The sequence below is a fragment of the Diceros bicornis genome, chromosome 34, assembly GCF_020826845.1.
Source record: "Diceros bicornis minor isolate mBicDic1 chromosome 34, mDicBic1.mat.cur, whole genome shotgun sequence".
NCBI classification, from domain to species: Eukaryota; Metazoa; Chordata; class Mammalia; order Perissodactyla; family Rhinocerotidae; genus Diceros; species Diceros bicornis.
This window is the reverse complement of record NC_080773.1, coordinates 22275290-22292449: the sequence shown is the minus strand read 5'-3', so window position 1 is coordinate 22292449 and position 17160 is coordinate 22275290. Positions and strand designations below refer to the sequence as shown.

The following is a 17160-nucleotide window of genomic DNA, read 5'->3' as shown; positions in this document are numbered from 1 at the left end:
TCTTTTTTCGGTTTATTTAGTTACATCTCATGATCGTTGCAATTTGCAAGGAAAATATAATTTATATCTTGATTCTGCAAAATTGTTGTGTATGGCACACAGACATAGCCACTAATGAGTTCGTGAAGTGTTGAATAATTAAGTAATTGGTGTTTTCAATGCTTCTTATGCCAAAATCCTTGGGGGGTGTGTGTGATGTAAGTGTTTAATAAGAGTGTTTAATGATATTTGGGGAAATCGGTTGGGGTTTTTGGTTGAAGCTGGGAGTGCATTATTTTCCCCACTTAAAGTAGTTTATCCCCAAATTTTCTATCTAATGCTTTGTGGGGAATGGATTAGATTTAGGTTATGAGGGAAGCCTGTTTAAAGAGATACATACCTACATATGTAATATACTGCATATACCATCTATATATACAATATGTGTATATACAAAGAATGTGTACGTGGGCCAATTTCCACCAAAAAATACTTACCCATTTTTTAAACTTGTTGGGCACATGCCACTAATTTGCCTAAAACGCTGATCCGGGTCATATAGAAAGACTGGAACCATCTCAAGCCGCCTCGGTATGGCCAGGGGCTTAAGTGGCTCCCAGACCTGGTCCCCACGGGGATGTGCACTCCACAAGGCCACCTTTGTCCCCTTCACTGCTGCATGCCCAGAGCACAGCAGAGGGCCTGGCGCTTAGTAGGTCCTCAATAAATATCTGCAGTGAATGCACTGGGTTCCAGCTGCAGAGCTGCTGGGCCGTAAGAGCCTGTTACCCTGTGTCAGGTCTCGCTTCTGCTACCTGCCAGCTATGTGACCTTGGCAGGCGCTGCCAAGTCTCACCCTCTGGTGACAATGGCCCTGACATGCCTCACCCAGAGGCCACTATGATGGTTTACATCAGAGCAGAAGAAAAAGCGCCCGGATGGCCACTCCCTGGGGCCTAGTTTCCACTTCCCTCTCCTTTCCCCACTGCCCCACCCGCGCCTATTATTGGGACGCCCCTTTTGCTCCTTCCAAGGAGGCTGGCTTGCAAGGGGGACGGCTCAGGCTGGCCCAGGATGGGGCTTGCGCCTGAGTTCCGCCGCTATGGGGTGGGGGGACGGGGGACAGGTAATGACTCAGATTGTCTCTCCTGGAGACAGATCAACGTTCTAGGCCTGTTGGACTCCCCCCCACACCTGCCGTTTTGGGGTCAACCTTATTGAGGTATCATTTACACACAATACACTGCATCCATGAATCATTTACCAACAGATTAATAATCCACAGGTTCATGTTTTCATGTTTTAACCACCCGCATGGCCACGCCAGCGCACGTGCTGGCTTGAATGTCAGCTCTGGGAAAGTCCTCTTGGCTCTCTTGAAACGAAGTTCACAGATAATATAACCCACCTGCATGCGATTTTATTTATTTATTTTTGCAGGGGAAGATTCGCCCTAAACGTCTGTTGCCAATCTTCCTCCTTTTTTCTTCCTTTCCCCCCCAAAAGCTCCAGTACATAGTTGTGTGTAGTTGTAAGTTCTTCTGGTTCTTCTGTGTGAGCCGCCGCCACAGCACGGCTACCCACAGACGAGTGGTGCGGTTCCGTGCCCAGGAACCGGACCTGGGCCGCCGAAGTGGAGTGCCCCGAACTTGAAATGGTAGGCCCTCAGGGCTGGCTCCTGCACCGGATTTTAAAAACAATCTCTAGGGCCGGCCCCGTGGCTTAGTGGTTAAGCGCGTCCGCTCTGCTGCTGGGGGCCCGGGTTCGGATCCCGGGCGCGCACCGACGCACCGCTTCTCCTGCCATGCTGAGGCCGCGTCCCACATACAGCAACTAGGAGGATGTGCAACTATCTACTGGGGCTTTGGGGGAAAAGATAAATAAATAAATAAATTAATTAAAAAAAACAAGTGAAAATTATCCATTTAAAAAAAATAAAAACAATCTCTATATTGCCCTAACTGTAATAAAAAGGAAAAGTAAAAGGATAATAATTTATAACATGCACTTCAACATGCTAATACGTGGGGCCACCTCCCCAGAACCCACGGAGAAAGCCAGACCTTTACACCTGTACCATCAGCAGCCCCCAGCACGGATGGAGACCCATGTCTAGTTACCAAGAGCCATACAGAATGTGGTTTTCTAAAATTGTTGACGATCCTTGGCCAAGTTTTGAACAAAACATACCAGCTCCCCTCATTTTGCATGGTAGTGGCACTTCCTGGAAAATTCAGAACCTATTAAAACCTCATCAAAAGGACTTTGTGTTTGCATGACGAGAGAGCTAGGTTGTGGGTTCAGATAATTCTTAACCAGGTTTTTCCAAGTAAGGCTGAAATTGAGTTAGTATGCCCTAGTATGGATGTATTTCAAAATATTGAAATACTTCTCTTCTGGCTGGTGAATAGTACAAGAGTAACTGAGAAAGCAGTAAGCGGGCGGGGAGGGGGGAGGGCCGGCCCAGTGGCCTAGTGGGTAAGTTCGCATGCTCCACCTTGGCGGCCTGGGGTTCACAGGTTCGGATCCCAGGGGGGAACATACACACCGCTCATCAAGCCATGCTGAGGAGGCGTCCCACATACAACATAGAGGAAGATGGGTACGGATGTTAGCTCAGTGACAATCTTCCTCAAGCAAAAAGAGGAGGATTGGCAACAGACGTTAGCTCAGGGCCAATCTTCCTCACCAAAAAAAAAAAAAAAGAGAGAGAGACAGAAAGCAGTAAAATTCAATAATATGTATTCTAATATAAACTCATTCATTCAAGTTAATTGTAGTGATGGGTTTTCTGTCGTATCATTACTTAGTCAATAATGAAGATATTGAATATACCAAATCGTCAGACAGTATAAAGGCTAGGAAAGTTCTTAAAGTAATTGCTGTTAGCTCAGGAACAGCAAAGAGAGGAGAAAATAAAACACCGTGGTCGATGCTAAGAGAAGTTATCTATTAGTGGAGGAAGATGGGCACGGTTGTTAACTCAGGGCCAGTCTTCTTCAGCAAAAAGAGGAGGATTGGCAACGGATGTTAGCTCAGGGCTGATCTTCCTCACCAAAAAAAACAAAAGAGAGAAGTTATCTATTGAGATCCCAAGCCATCTAATGATTCTCAATTTAATGGGAAGTTGCTAGAAGTGTTTGGGTGGTTCTCATATCAAATCACAGCTAAGGCAGGGTTATTTTAAATAAATTAATATATATATCATGTTATTTTATCTATATATATACACATACATGTATATACAGCTGTGTCAATCAAGAAATCACACAATTTCTAAATAAAACAAAATCATTCCAATAACCTGAGAATAATTTGAGCTCCAGCTTCTGTTCTTGGCAAATGATTTAAAGAAATATGTCTATGTAGATAGATCATTTCAATTATTTGGAGAATAAAAAGAGAAATATTTTCAAAATTTGATGAATATATTGATTTATATATTAATTTCTATGACTGTACCAGTTGCAAAATATTTTGGATGTCACCTGTCCTTCATGAATGTCCAATGGGACATTTTAAAACTGCATGTGACATGGGACAGGGCATATATTATAAGACATCTCCATCCCTGGGCCATGCCTTCCAAGAGCCAAGAGCACCGTCTGATCACAGCGATAACCCAAACTGTCCCCGTATGTTTCCAGAATGCTCTATGGGAACCCAACAGTCTCTTTGGAAGCCATTCACGGGTTCAGGTGTTAAAAACAGAGGCTGGGTTACAAGAGGTCAGGACGTGGAGTCTCAGGAGATTGGGCCAAAATTTGCATTTATCTCGCCCTGGTGGTCTGTGAAGCCTCCTCCACGGGCTTTCCCCTTCTGCAATATTGCCTGGCCCCCCACCCAATCTATAGGTCCAGAGAGGCAGCCACTTGCCTAAGGTCACAAGGAAAGTTAGTGGCAAAGCCAGGAGCCCTGACTTCCGGCCTCTCTACCACCCAAGTGCCTCCCAGCACCCTGGGGCTGAGGGCCATCGTTACCCCCATTTCCCAGGTGCAAAGCGGCAGAGTCATGCCACCCCAGTTCACCCCGAGGGAGGAAGCAGCCGGCTGTGGTCTGAACCCGGGCCTCACCCACCACGGAGCCTGTGGTCTCAACAGACAGGTGCACACAGCCGGGGGTGTGGGACAAGTCACTGGGACGAGGCAAGTAAACGAAACCTCTATATTTATCTTTATTTTTAAAATGGAATAATTTAAGCCTGATTACTAATATACAGAATGATAGTAGTAACGATATAATTTCTAAATAAATACATATATTGAGGGCGCATGCACAAAGGGTATTTACTCTTAGGTGCATGATCACAAAAGGAAGGCTGCCATTGCTTTAGCTGCTCCGTGGTATGTACCGCCCCCCAAAAGCCCCTCTTTATATGGTTATTAGAGAGGGGCATAGTGGGCGACTCCAGTGTGGGCTCCAGACTGACCACCTGGGTTCAAGTCCCTGCTCTGCCACTTCCTAAGCTGTCTGACCTTCGGCAAGTGACTTTACCATTCTGGCCTCAGTTTCCTCATCTGTGAAATGGAAATAATAGCAGCTGTCACCTTGGAGGGTCGAGGTGAGGGATCAATCAGTGAATCCGTGTGAAACACAGAATGTTGCCTGGTATACAGTAGGTGCTCAGTAAATGTGAGCTATGATTATTGTGCACCCTGCTTTGCAAGTGGGGAAACAGGTGCAGAGCTAAAATAAGGAGGTTACACAGTTAATAAGAAGTGGAGCTGGGATCCGAACCCAGTTTCTAACCACCGCTGCCCCGCAGAGCTCTGAGCCTCCTTCCTCCTCTGCAGGACGGGGTTAAGAGCAGCATGCAGGTCACGGGGCTCTCCCAGAAGGGAAGGAGGTCGCAATCTGGAAGAGCGGCAGATAGTCAGCCTGTCCTAGACCACGCGCAAGCTGCAGAGGTCCTGGCTACTCGTCGCCTCGGCCCCACGGTAGGACAAGGGCGCCCTCTAGTGGCAGAAGCCGCCAAGTGTCCTGAGGCTCTTCATGTGCTAGACACAGGTACTCAGCGAATCCTGGAGGAAACTGAGGCACAGAGAAACCGGGACCCCTCGCGCAGGCCCACCTACCTAGTGAGAGGTAGAGCCGGGGTCTGAATCGCGACAGGCAAGCCCCAGAACCTACACCCTTCCTCCCTCTTTTTCCAAAACTCTGGCCCAGCCCTGGAGCCCGGGTTCTTGGAAATCTTGGGGGGGGGGGCGTCGTTGATGGCTGGGACTGTGCTGGGCCCTGCAGGGCGGCTTGGCATCCTCGGTCCGCCCACCAAATGCCAGTGGCACCAAGACGAAGGCCAGCTCCCCGTGCCCGAATGTTCCCCTGGGGGCATGCGCGGGCGCCAGGGCTTCAGCCGCCTCCCGCCAAACTCAGGAGCGCGGGGTTGGGGTACTCGGGGTTCTCGATGACCCCGGGGCCGAACTTGAGCTCCAGGAAGCGGCGGTAGTCGTTCGGCGCCTGCGCTACGAAGCCGGCGAAGGGCAAGGGCACGAGAGGCTGCAGGAAGTGCTCGGGGAACTCGACGTCCTGCCGGTGGTCCAGCCACGTGTCCTTGGTCATGACGCCGTTGCGGGGGTAGAAGGGCCACAGGTCCACGTGCAGGTGATTGCTCTCGCTGTACTGCACGCGGAAGAAGTCGCCCTCCACGGCCTTCTCCCACACGAAGCCGCGCTCGTCCACCACCGAGCCCGCCTCGGCCCCGCGCAGCTGCTCGCAGTTGCCCACGTCCTCCAGGTAGATGCCCAGGTCCACGTCGTAGTCCCACGGGATGATGTCGCCGTGCCGGGCCGCCCCCAGCAGCGAGCCGCCCTCCAGCCAGTAGCGCACGCCGGCCGCCTCCAGCACGCCCACCACGTAGCGGGCGGTCTCCCGGAGCGCGCGCAGGCAGCACGGGGGCGTCCAGCGCTCCTCGTACAGGTAGGCCGGCGTGTCGCCCACCACGGTCCCGAAGCAGCGCGGGCTCTCCTTGCTGCAGCCGAACCACTCGAGCCGCCCGCCCTCCCAGCTCACCAGGCGGATGCCCAGCGCCCGCAGGAGCGCCGCCCGCCGCGCGCGCCCCTCGCGCTCCGCCTTCCAGCGCGCGTGGGCCGTGGCCAGCGGGGGCTGGTGCGCCGCGGGGAAGGGCGCGTCTAGCAGCTGCACGGCCCAGCCCCGGAGCGCCGTCTGCAGGAAGAGGCCGGTGCCCACGGGCCGGGCCAGGGGCGCCGAGAGGTTGAAGAGGTCGCGGGCGCGCAGCAGCACCACGGCATCCCCGTCCAGGGCATCGCAGTGGGGCGCGGCGGGTGCCCGGCCGTAGCGGGCCGTCCACTCCCGCAGGCTGACATTCAGGGCCAGGCACCGGGCAGGGTTGGCCGAGGCGACCGGGGCGGCCACCAGGCGTGCGCCTCCCGCCCGGAGCACCTCCACCATGCGCTCCAGCTGGCCCCGAGCCTCGGCCCTCGCGCCGTCGGGCACCAGCGCCACGAACTCGGTGGCCACGTAGGTCTCGGGGCGCGAGGCCGCGGCCGGCCGGTCCAGGGCGGGCTGGAGCAGCGCCAGGCGAACGTTGGGGATGCGGGGCAGGGCCAGGGGCGGATAGGGGAGGCTGTCGGCGGCCACCACCACCGGCTGGGCTGGGTCCTGCTGCAGGAAGGAGTCCACCAGCTCGGGCACCGCGTTGTCGAAGGCCTCGAACTCCCGCACCAGGACGGTGACGCGGGGGCCGGCGGCAGATCCACGGCGGGGGCCCCGGGCCCGGGAGCTCCTGGGCTGGTGCTGCAGCCACGAGACGTAGAACAGGACCAGGAGGTTGAGGGTGATGGCGGCTGCCAGGGCAGCCTGGCAGCGCGTGAGCCGCATGGGGCCGAAGTCAGGCCCTAGCTGGACCTCCAGGGTATCCTGGGGAGGGGGGAATGAAAGGGGAGGTTGGAGCTGGTTGCATCCTCAGCCTTGCCCTTCTCTCCCAGCCCTTTCCCTATTTGGTTTCAGCTCGGACCTCCCCTCCTCCAGGAAGCCCTCCCTGATCTCCCAGGTTGGGTCATGCACGGGCTCTGGGCTCCTTTAACCCTCTGGGTTCCCCCTGCTTGGCCCAACCACTCTAAGTCATTACTGAGTGGGGAGCAGTCTGTGTCCTCACACGGGATTGTGAGACCCATGAGGGTAAGTCCTGAGCCTGTCTTGGTCACTGCTGGGTCCCCAATGGCACCCAGCACAGAGCCAGGGACACACTAGGTGTTCAGTAAGTTTTAATCAAATGAACCACCTTCCCTTCTTCCTTGTAGAGTCCCGCCCTTCTATTCATTGTCAACTTATGCAGATTCCGGGTCAGTTATAAACGCCCTGGACCCCATCCCCAAGCCCAATTTGCACCTTTTTCTCTTCCATTCTCTGCCCCAGGGAGCCACCCCTGATCTCTCCTTCCTTCCTTCCCTCCCACCCTGGCGCCGGCTCCAGGGTGAGCCTGATGCTGCAGCCTCCCGCCTCGGCTCCCAAGCCCCTCCCGCACCGCCCCCTCTCACTTCCTCAAATCCCGTGCCAGCTGGTCATCTCTTTCCTGATGGTCAGCCAAATCACTCTGGTTTTGCAAGAAAAGCCAGAAATGTTTTCTCACATCAGAATTATCCCAACTCTTAATGTTGGCCACTAATTAATTTTTTTTAATGGAACGGGTCAAATTCATAGCAACAGAAAGTAGAAAGGTGGTTGCCAGGGCTGTGGGGAGAGAGAAATGGGGAGTTTAACAGTTACAGAGTTCCAGTTTCGCAAGATGAAAAAGTTCTGGAGATTGGTTGCACAATAACGTGAATATACTTAACGCTACTGAACTATATACTTAAAAACTGTTAGGATGATAAATTTTATTATTGTGTATTTTAGCACAATTAAAAAAAATTTTTTTTAAGTGGAGTGGCTGAATCAAGAGAGGCTGCCCGCCGTACGACACGCCCCTATTCATTGGCCACACTCCTAAGCAACCCCCAGGTGGCGCTGTCTCCCTGTCCCCATCAGGACGGGAAGATTTGGCTGGTCTCCAGCACGGGAAGTGTAATTAACTCTCTCTGGGTTCTGAGCAGATACTCAAAAAGTTTCCCCACGAGGGATTCTCATAGGTTTCTATCCCGCCGGGGAGGGGAGCATCAGAGCCCCAGCTAAACTTCCTACCTCCTAAATACTTCTGACCCCTCCTCCCCATTCCCACAGCTCCCCTCCCTCAGCCTGGGTCCACCCACAGCCCCACTCAGCCTCCTCCTGGTCTCCTGACCAAGTCCCCTCCTCATGGCAGCCAGAGGAGTCTTCACAAAGCACAAATCTGACCTCTCCCCCCTGCTCAGAACCTGCCATGGCTCCCCAGTGCCCTGGGGAGAAACTTTAAGTATCTTACAACATCCCACAAGGCCTTGTGTGACCTGGCCCTGACCCGCCCATCATCCCAGCCCCATCTCCCGCCATGGCTCCTCAAACTCTATGCCTAAGCCACCTCGGACTTCTCCTCCAACACGTCTTATTTCTAAGTCTTTGTACATTTTGTTCCTTCTGCCTAGCAGAGTCTCCTCTTGAACATCCCGTCTCCCCATTCCTCTTTTCTCCTGGAAAGCTCCTACTCATGCTTCAGGCTTCAGCTCAGATGGCCCCTCCTCCAGGAAGTCCTCCCTGAACCCCTGGCTGGGTCAGAAGTCCCCTCTGGGCTCTCGCAGCCCCTGGGGTCCCCCCGTTCCGGGCCTGCCTATTCTGGTTCAGCACCATCTGGGGATGGGTCTGTCTGCTCCACTAGACTGTGAGACCTGGGAGGGTACAGCCAGGGCCATTCGATCACCGCTGTGTTCCTAGCACACGGCTGGGCACTGAAAATGCACTTGGCAAAAAACTGATGGCGAGGGTCAGGGTTTCTGTGTGTCTGTAAAGCCCACTCAGGTCCCTGGAGCCACACTCCGCACTGTGGCCATGGGCCTGGGGCCCTGCCCTGGCCTTCCTGCCTCCTCTCTCTCCCACCCTCTTCACCCATCCCAGTCCCACATGCCCTTCTCTGCCCCAGCTCGGCTGGTACTTAAGAACCTGAGTTGTAGGGGCCGGCCCCGTGGCTTAGCGGTTAAGTGCGCGCGCTCCGCTGCTGGCGGCCCGGGTTCGGATCCCGGGCGCGCACCGATGCACCGCTTCTCCGGCCATGCTGTGGCGGCGTCCCATATAAAGTGGAGGAAGATGGGCATGGATGTTAGCCCAGGGCCAGTCTTCCTCAGCAAAAAGAGGAGGATTGGCAGATGTTAGCTCAGGGCTGATGTTACACACACACACACAAAAGAATCTGAGTTGCACCTTGAGAGCGACTTCTTAATCCTCAGAACCTTGGAATTGCCTTCTGGCCCTTAGACTGATCCCTCCTTCCTTCAGTCCTTCAATGTCTATTTGTGGAGCTCCTACAACACGCCAGCACTGTTCTAGGCCCTGGGGACACAGCGGTGGACACACAACACACAGAGACAGACAACACCCCTGACCTCACGGAACTCACATTATTACGGGGGGAGGGGCCTTTGGAACCACAGAGTCTTCGAGGTCTTAAAAATCTCAGAATCTTAGAGCTTAGGTACACAGAAGCACAGAAGAGAGCCTTAGATAGTTTTAGAATTTTCTAAAGATTCTAAAGTGACCATCTTCTTGCTCTACTCTCATCCCCTATAATCTGTTCCCCACTCAGCACCAGAGGGATCTGGTTAAAACTCGAATTAGATCTTGTTCTGCATCTGCTCAAATCCTTTTGTGGCTCACAACTCACTCCGAGGAAAACCCAAAGTCTTCACGGTGGCCCATAAAGCCCCGCATGATCCCCCGTCTTCTCTCACTCGTTCACTCAGCTCCAGCCACACACACCGGCCACCAAACGCATCATTTGTGTGGAATGAAGGAGGGACTCCCGTTGCTCAGATGGGGAACCTGTGGCTCAGAGGCAGAAAGGAGGCAGGTGGCAGAAGCCGGGTCTCCACTTCCAGGCCCTGGCTCTTGCTGTGCTCTGTCTGGCTGACTCCGGGCCAGGAGGTGCCCAGCAGGACAAAGGACAGAAACCAGGTCCTTGGAGAGCAGCGGGTATGAGAGCCAGATGAGGAGGGGAGCGGACCAGAGAAGAGAGAGCAAGGAATCATCTAGTACCCCGACAAGGTCCGTCTCAGCTTCCCCAACTGTAAGGGCTCAAAACCTCTTCACTGGGGCAAAGTGGATGAAACGATGATTTTGAAGGTCCGAACGTTCGACATCTTTCTGAATCATGATAGGATGATAACAATATCAACAATGCTAGCCACTCATGACGTGCCAGACTCAGTTCTAAGCACTTTACACTATTAACTTGTTGCATCTTCATGTTACGATCACATTTAAAGATGAGGAAACTGAGGCACAGAGAGGTGAAGTCACTCGCTCAGGGTCACACAGCTGGGAAGAAGACCCAAGAAGCTGCTTCCAAAGTGGTGCTTTCAACCAATAAACTGCTGTCTCTGTTGGGTCCACTCAGACAGTCCAATTCTCGGTCCATCTTCAGTGAGCTTTCCCCCGCCCTAACCGGACAGGGGCTTTCAAAGCTGAAGATGGCACATTAAATAATTCATTCAACTCATTCACTCAACAAACAGATGTTTATTGAGTGCCCTCTGAGCCGGACCCTGTGATGAAGGAGGCAGTCATGGGGCAGGCCCTCCAGGGGTAGGAAGACAGACAGAACCACACAAACAACTTACAGATAGGGCAGGAAACCAGCAGGGGGCGTGACAGAGAAAAGGTGGTAAGTTAAGGGCAGTTAAGCTATGTCTCTCCACTCCCCCCAAAACAATCTAAGTGGATCCAGATTCACTTCAGGCCTGGGTTCACCTGGCCTGAGCCTCAGTTATTGCATCTGTAGAATGGGTATGTGATGGGCAGAGAAAATAAGCGACATGTGGGAAAGCCTTTGGGGACAAGGAAAGGGCAGTTTCCATGTGACTGCTGGTGACACTGGGGGACTTCTTACCTCCTAGGTTGCAGGCTGGGGGAGCTCCAGGCAGGTGGTTCCAGCCCAGCTCAGCTGCACTGCTGAGGGAAGGAGAACCAGAAAACCTCAAATCAGCCAATTTTGCACAATAGAGCACAATTTCATCTTATCTACAAAAGTGGCAGTGAGAAGGTCAGGGAATCATTTCTTTTGAAGTCGCACAAGCTTGGGCACCACCTGGAGCATCTTAGGAGTGGGAGGGAAGGATGTTAGTTATCATAGCAACCTCTAAGCATCCCTCTCATGAATGTGTCCAGAAAGGTAGGGCTGGAAGTGACAGAAGGTGTTACCATGACAACTCCTCCCCTAGACACACTCCATGCTGAGAGACAATCATAAAACATCCCGTACCTTAGTGGGCCTAGTTCCAAGGGTCACAGGAAGGGGGACTGCCCCCGTTACCATAGTAACCAGGGCTTGGCCTTGCCTGCTTCTCACGTCTCTGGGGATGGGCCAGGCTCTGTAACCATAGCAACTACTGCTCAGCAGAGCATCTTCTCTAAATAAAAACACCTGTTGGGTTTGGTCCATGGACCTCCCACGATGGGGAAGGGGGGAGATGGTTACCATGGTAATGCCAACTGAGTAGCTGGGGGGAGGGGTTAGGAAAGAAGTGTTTCCCTCAGCCATCAGTGTCCTTGGGGCTGGGGCCCTTTTTACCTGAGTGCTAGGTGAGGTTGTCATAGTAACCAATGAGGGTAGGGGAAGAAGGACCACAAGGGACTTAGGTTACCTTAGCAACCTCCTCCTGGTGCAGGTACAGGAAAGGTTTGGGACTCCATAACCACAAAGGTGGAGGGGAAGGGAGGGGAGGCTGGGGTGTTCCGAGCTGGGGAAAGGTTACCATGACAACCGCCCCTGGCCAGGAATGAGAGAGGATGGTGGTCGCCCTTTCTCTCAAAGAGTGACAGACATTGACTGTCGATGAGAGTGGGATTTGGGTCTGGAGAGGGTTTGAATCTTTCTTTGGGGTGAAGAGGGAGAAGGGGGGCACATAGCGACCCCTCCCCTAGTCCCGCTCTTCCCAGGGGCGACCCCCGCGCGGCGCCTGGGTCGCGTTTGCCCCCCTCGGGGCGCGCGCCCCCTTCCCGCCCCCCGCGCGCGCACGCGCGCCGTCGGGGTCGACCCGGGTGGGCGAGGCGCGCGCCGGGCCTCGTTCCCGTCTCCGCCCCCACCCCCCCAGCCCCGGCGAGCGCGCGCGGAGGGCCGGGGGGCGGGGGGGGGGGGGAGGTTGGCGCGGCCGCGCAGGCGCGCGAGGCACGGCGGGCGCGCGGGCCGGCCCCGGGGCCTCCATGATGGAGGAGCGAGCGGCCGCCGCGGTCGCCGCCGCCGCCTCCTCCTGCCGCCCGCTCGGCTCCGCCGCAGGCCCCGGCCCGACGGGCGCGGCCCCGGCCCCTGCCCCGTCCCCCGGGCCCGGCCCGGCCGCTAAGGGAGGCGGCGGCGGAGGCAGCCCCGGGCCCACGGCGGGGCCGGAGCCCCTGAGCCTGCCCGGGATCCTGCACTTTATCCAGCACGAGTGGGCGCGCTTCGAAGCGGAGAAGGCCCGCTGGGAGGCCGAGCGCGCCGAGCTGCAGGTGAGCGCCGCCCCGGGACCCCCGGCCCCCCGCCCGGCCCGGCCCGGCCCGGCCCGGCCTCACCCGCCGCCGCCGCCGCCGCCATCTTGGAGCAATGGCCGCCGGGACGGCCGGGGGGGCGGGGGGCCGCGGCGGCCCGAGAGGAGTGAGGGGCCGGCCCAGGGGGGTCCCGGGGGCCCCGGGCGGCTCGCGGCCGAGGGGACCCCGGGGCGGGAGGGGCCGGCCGGGTCCGGCGAGAGAAGGCCGGGGGACCGGAGCCGGTTGGAGTGGGAGTGGGCTGGCCGGTCGGGGGGTGCCGGGGCGGGGTCCCCCCAGGGCAGCCCCAGAGAACTCAGCCCAGAGTGATGGAGGAGTTGGGGGCTGATGGAGGAGTTAGGGAGCGAAAGCTCAGAGGGTGCGGGGTTCTCCCAGCCCCGGCCCACCAGGTGCGCTTGGAGGTGGAGCCTGATGGGCTCCAGGTGGGAGAGACGGGGCGTCGGGGACCCGCCGGGTCCGGGGTGGGGGAACCGGCCTGAGTCGGGAGAGGAAGTCGGGGAGCCTGGGAGGGGGTGTGTTTCTGAGCGTCTGGAGACGGGAACTGAAAGACGGCTGTGGGAGGACTCGGGAGGAGCAGAGGCTCTCGAGGAGTCCCGGGATGGAGGTGTGTGCCTTCCTCTCCGAGGAGGGAGCTTTGGGGAGCCCTGGCATGTGTGCGTACCGAGGGCAGGGAAGGGTCCCTGCGGTGGAAGCACGGACGGGGCCAGGACTTGCCCTGGGAGCCTGTGTGGGAGAGCTTGAGAGCCGAAACTCCAGTTTGGGGGTGTGGAAGAGTGGGGGCTGCAGCCCCGAGATGGAGGAGTGTGTAGATGTCAGGTGGGGCTCTGAACTGGAGTGAGAGGGGTCAGGCTTGTCCACCGTGGGATGGGGACACTGAGGAGGAATCCGGGGGCCCCTGGAGGATGGCAGGGGGAGCGTGTTGCAGAGCAGGAAGGCAGCGTGAGGAAGCATGTCAGAACGACCTTGGGGGGCGGGGGGGGTGGTGGTGGGGGGGGTGGGAAGGACGTGTTTGTGGAAGTTTCCGGGAAAGGACCTCATGATTTGTGGAGTAGCTTGGGAGAGGGATGTGCGCTGGGATGATGTTTGGAAGAGCCTGAAGAGCTGGGCTGGGTTTTGTGACCTTGAGAAGTGTGGGTCCCTTTGCAGAGAGTGTCCCAAAGAGCCTGGACATCAGCGTTCTGAGAGTTTGAAGGGGTCCAGGGACGGGCTGCCAGGAGTCGGAGCGTTCCTGGGCTGGTGTGTTATTAGCAGAAGTCAGCACTTGCTTCTAGCAGCCCATCTTTCCCTTTCTGATTTGAGGTTTCCTATCTGGTTGAGTTGGGGACTCAAATAAATAACTGATTAGAATTTTGTGAATAGGATGAATAAAGACAGCATTCCACAGTTCTCCCAGCCCCACTAAGGATCTTAGCCGTCTGGCCAGCTGAGGGTTGGGGTGGGAGAGGAATCCTTATGTAAGTGCTCCTCGCCTTTGCATCCCGCTCTACTTCCGGAGCTCTTTCCCAGGGTACAGCTCATTAGATCTTCTCAATACCCCTTTATGTGGGCAGCACGAGTGCCATTGCCCTCTCAGCAAAAATGCCAGCAGCTGCTGTTTATTGAGCTCATGTTATGTGCCAGGGCCTGGACTGAGTTTTTTAGATACATGGTATCATTTAATCCTTGGAACATTCTGGAAAGGTGAGTGATATTACCGCCCCCCCCCCCCCCGGCCCACATTTTAAAAAAATAATCGGAAGAAGAGATGGAGGCTTTGAGAGGGTCAGTGATTTGCCTAGGATCACAGCCCATGGGTGGCAGGGCTAGTCTGAGGGCTTTCAAGCTCATGCTCTATAGCTCTCTGCCGCCCAGTTCAGATGAGCAAACTGCTCCCAGGAAGCTCGGCAGCCTCCCCAGGGTCATCCACGCAGTCGTAGCAGACCCGGGAGTGAACCCGAGGCTCTGGGACTTCACGCCGGTGCACCCTACAGCACCCACCACACCACCTTCTCATCTTTGAGACTGATGAGAGAAAAGGTGTGTGTTATTCCCTCCCTTAGTGGCCCTTCTGGGAGTCTGAGTGGAACTCGTGGATGGCACCCAGAAGGCTCTTCCTTTTCTAGGCTCCACATCATCACTGTCTCTGTACTTTTGTTTTCTTTTGTTCTGTGACATTAGTGAACATTCAGAGGTCTCAGAAATGTGTGTGTATGTAAGTATACATATATGTGTGTGTGTGTCTGTGTGTAAAAGGAAGTCCCCCTCCGTCCCTTTCTTCCTCTTCTCTCCAGCTCTCCTCTCCAACTTCATTGCTATAAAAGTATAAAAGTAGTGCAGCTTTGTTGTGTAACGTATGAGATCATATTATATGTATCGTTTTGTGACTTTTTCACATACTTGTGGGTCTTGGTGTCCTTTTCACGTCAGCACAGAGAGCTCTTCCTCTTTTTTTTTTTGGTGAGGAAGATTGTTGCTGGGCTAACATCCGTGCCCATCTTGCTCTATTTTGTATGTGGGACGCCACCACAGCATGGCTTGATGAACGGTGTGTAGGTCTGCCCCCGGGATCCGAACCCACGAACCTGGTCTGCAGAAGCGGAGTGGGCGAACTTAACCACTACGCCACAGGGCTGGCCCCTCTCTCTCATTTTTGATGACTGTGTTCCACTGGATGTTTGTACCATAGCTCATTTAGTTGGACCCCTGTTCATGGACTTTTAGGTAGTTTCCAGTTTTCCTCTGTCAGAAACGGCTGCCTTGAGTATCCTTACGTTCCGTGTGAGGATACGGCAGAACAGATGGGTGGAATAGTGGACGAGGTGTGTTTATGAACGGTGATTGGGTCTGCCGAGTTGCCCACGTTTACACCCCCATCAACAGCACCTCTTTTTGCACACTTTTGCTCGAGCACTTAGTGCTGACAGAGGTGTGACTTCTCCGGCGGGATCCTTTAAGGGCCAGACTGTGTCAGATTTTCCTGATGATCTCTGAGTACCTTTTTTCCAAACCGCTGAGTGCAGCTGCTCCTGGCACAGGACCCGCTCTGCGGTCGGTGCTCAGAAAGTGTGTGTGGAATGGCGGAAAGGCAGCCCCTCGTGAGGTCCCACCAGGAGGCACCCGAAGATTGGAGCGGGGTGGGGGTATAAGTATGGTCTGATGAAAGCAGGACTCTGTCAGGTGGGGGGATTCGGAGAAGTAGGCGATGTGGTCTCTGCCCTTCAGAAACTTCCAGGCTAACAGAGGAGGCTGGTTTGCATGGGAGGCTACAGAGAACTCTACACATTCGCACCCAATGTGTGTAGTTGATTGTGTGGCTCTGCCCGTGATCCGTGGCACTTCTGGGAAGGCGAGCTCTCTGAGGGCAGGAGGAACCTCTTGGGGGAATCTCTGGACATTCACGTGGGGGCAGTGACAGGGAGATGTGACGAGTATGAAGGCAACAGAGAAGGAGTGGAACCGGCCCCTCCCCACTTCCGGCCTCACAAGGGGCTCTGAGGGGTCTGTGGGGACTCACCCCTGCCAGGACCTGCTGCGCTTGGGAAGGAGGAGTGTAGGAGACGCAGGGCTAGATGGGGCTGAATGGGAGCCCTTCCTTGGGGGCCGGGATGGAAAGGTGGGCAGCGGGATACAGAGAGACATCAGCTCCTGGGAGGACCGAGATGCTGAGGCTCCTCGGGAGGCCTTGTAGAGGTGCCTGGCTGGAGAGGGAACAGCTGGAGGAGAGGCGGCAGCCATGTCTCAGAACGTTCTGGAGGCGTGTGTGTTCTAACAGTCTGGCCAGGGGGAGTGGCAGTGGGTAGATAGGGTGCGGAGAGAACTTCCAGATCCCAGACATACCTGCCAGCCCACCCCGGCACTTTCAGATCAGGCAGTGGGGCTGACCCCCACACTTCCCCTCGAGGTGGGATTCCACCGACGTGGGGCACTCAACCACACGTTTCTGCTTCTCTTTTCTCTCTTTGCCGGAGGAACTGGGAAGGGGACATCAGAGCAGAGTGGACCGAGTGAGATTCTGGCATCATAATTCGGAGAAGGGAGACCAGGGCTCGGTGTGTCGGCAGATGGAGGGGAGGCTGAGCAAATGTGGGGGTGGGCGTGATTCTCGACGCTGCTTTCATCCCCCTCAAGGAAGGTCACGGGTCCTGCCTCTTTCTTCCCTCATATCCACTCTTCCCTGTCCTAGTCTGGGCCTCTGTTGTTTCTCCTGGGATTTCTGGGGCTCTTCTTGTGGCCTTAGCTTTGTCCCGCTCCTCTCCAGCCACCAGTTCTCCACATCGTAGCTGGAGTTACCTTTGTAACATGCAAAGCTCGTTACATCTCTCCTTTGCTTGAAACCGTTCCATGGCTTTCCCATGCTCTCAGGATAGAATAAGCCCACTCACTGGTCTGCGATCCTTCGTCGGGCCTGCGAGCTTCTTGAACTTTCCTCAGTAACCCTTTTGCACATTCTGATGTGGCCGTACTTTTTAGAGTTCTTTAGGCCGCCATGCAGCCCTTGTCTCTGTCCTGTGCCAGCAGCGCTCTCCACTCCCCTGGCTGCCTTCTAATCAGCCGTCAGTCTCAGCTGAACTGTCCCTTCTTAACCTCAAAAGTGGGTTG

The 17160-nt window shown here is 55.4% G+C and overlaps 2 protein-coding genes across 5 annotated transcripts in view; one reads left to right on the top strand and one right to left on the bottom strand.

Annotated features, from left to right (window-relative positions):
• Positions 1 to 4129: 4129 nt before the first annotated feature.
• On the bottom strand, positions 4130 to 12474 carry FKRP (fukutin related protein). 3 transcript variants are annotated; one of them, XM_058529677.1, is made up of 3 exons: positions 11324 to 12474; positions 10952 to 11013; positions 4130 to 6855 (listed from the first exon to the last, which is right to left on the bottom strand). In XM_058529677.1, the coding sequence occupies exon 3, from the start codon at positions 6814 to 6816 to the stop codon at positions 5329 to 5331; it is 1488 nt and encodes a 495-aa protein (XP_058385660.1). In that variant the 5' UTR covers positions 6817 to 6855; positions 10952 to 11013; positions 11324 to 12474; the 3' UTR covers positions 4130 to 5328. The 3 variants fall into 3 exon arrangements, with proteins under 3 accessions (XP_058385660.1, XP_058385661.1, XP_058385659.1); XM_058529678.1 differs by having other exon boundaries at positions 11817 to 12474; XM_058529676.1 differs by having other exon boundaries at positions 10952 to 12474.
• Positions 12250 to 17160, top strand: part of STRN4 (striatin 4) — a 25164-nt gene continuing 20253 nt past the window's right edge. For both annotated transcript variants that reach the window (XM_058529675.1, XM_058529674.1), the window contains exon 1: positions 12250 to 12546. In XM_058529675.1, the coding sequence (XP_058385658.1) occupies positions 12265 to 12546 (282 nt within the window). In that variant the 5' untranslated portion in view covers positions 12250 to 12264. The remainder of the gene's footprint in view (positions 12547 to 17160) is intronic.

Bases quoted from the DNA above. Each gene is read 5' to 3' on its own strand.
- FKRP (XM_058529676.1), bottom strand. From the start codon at position 6,816: ATGCGGCTCACGCGCTGCCAGGCTGCCCTGGCAGCCGCCATCACCCTC.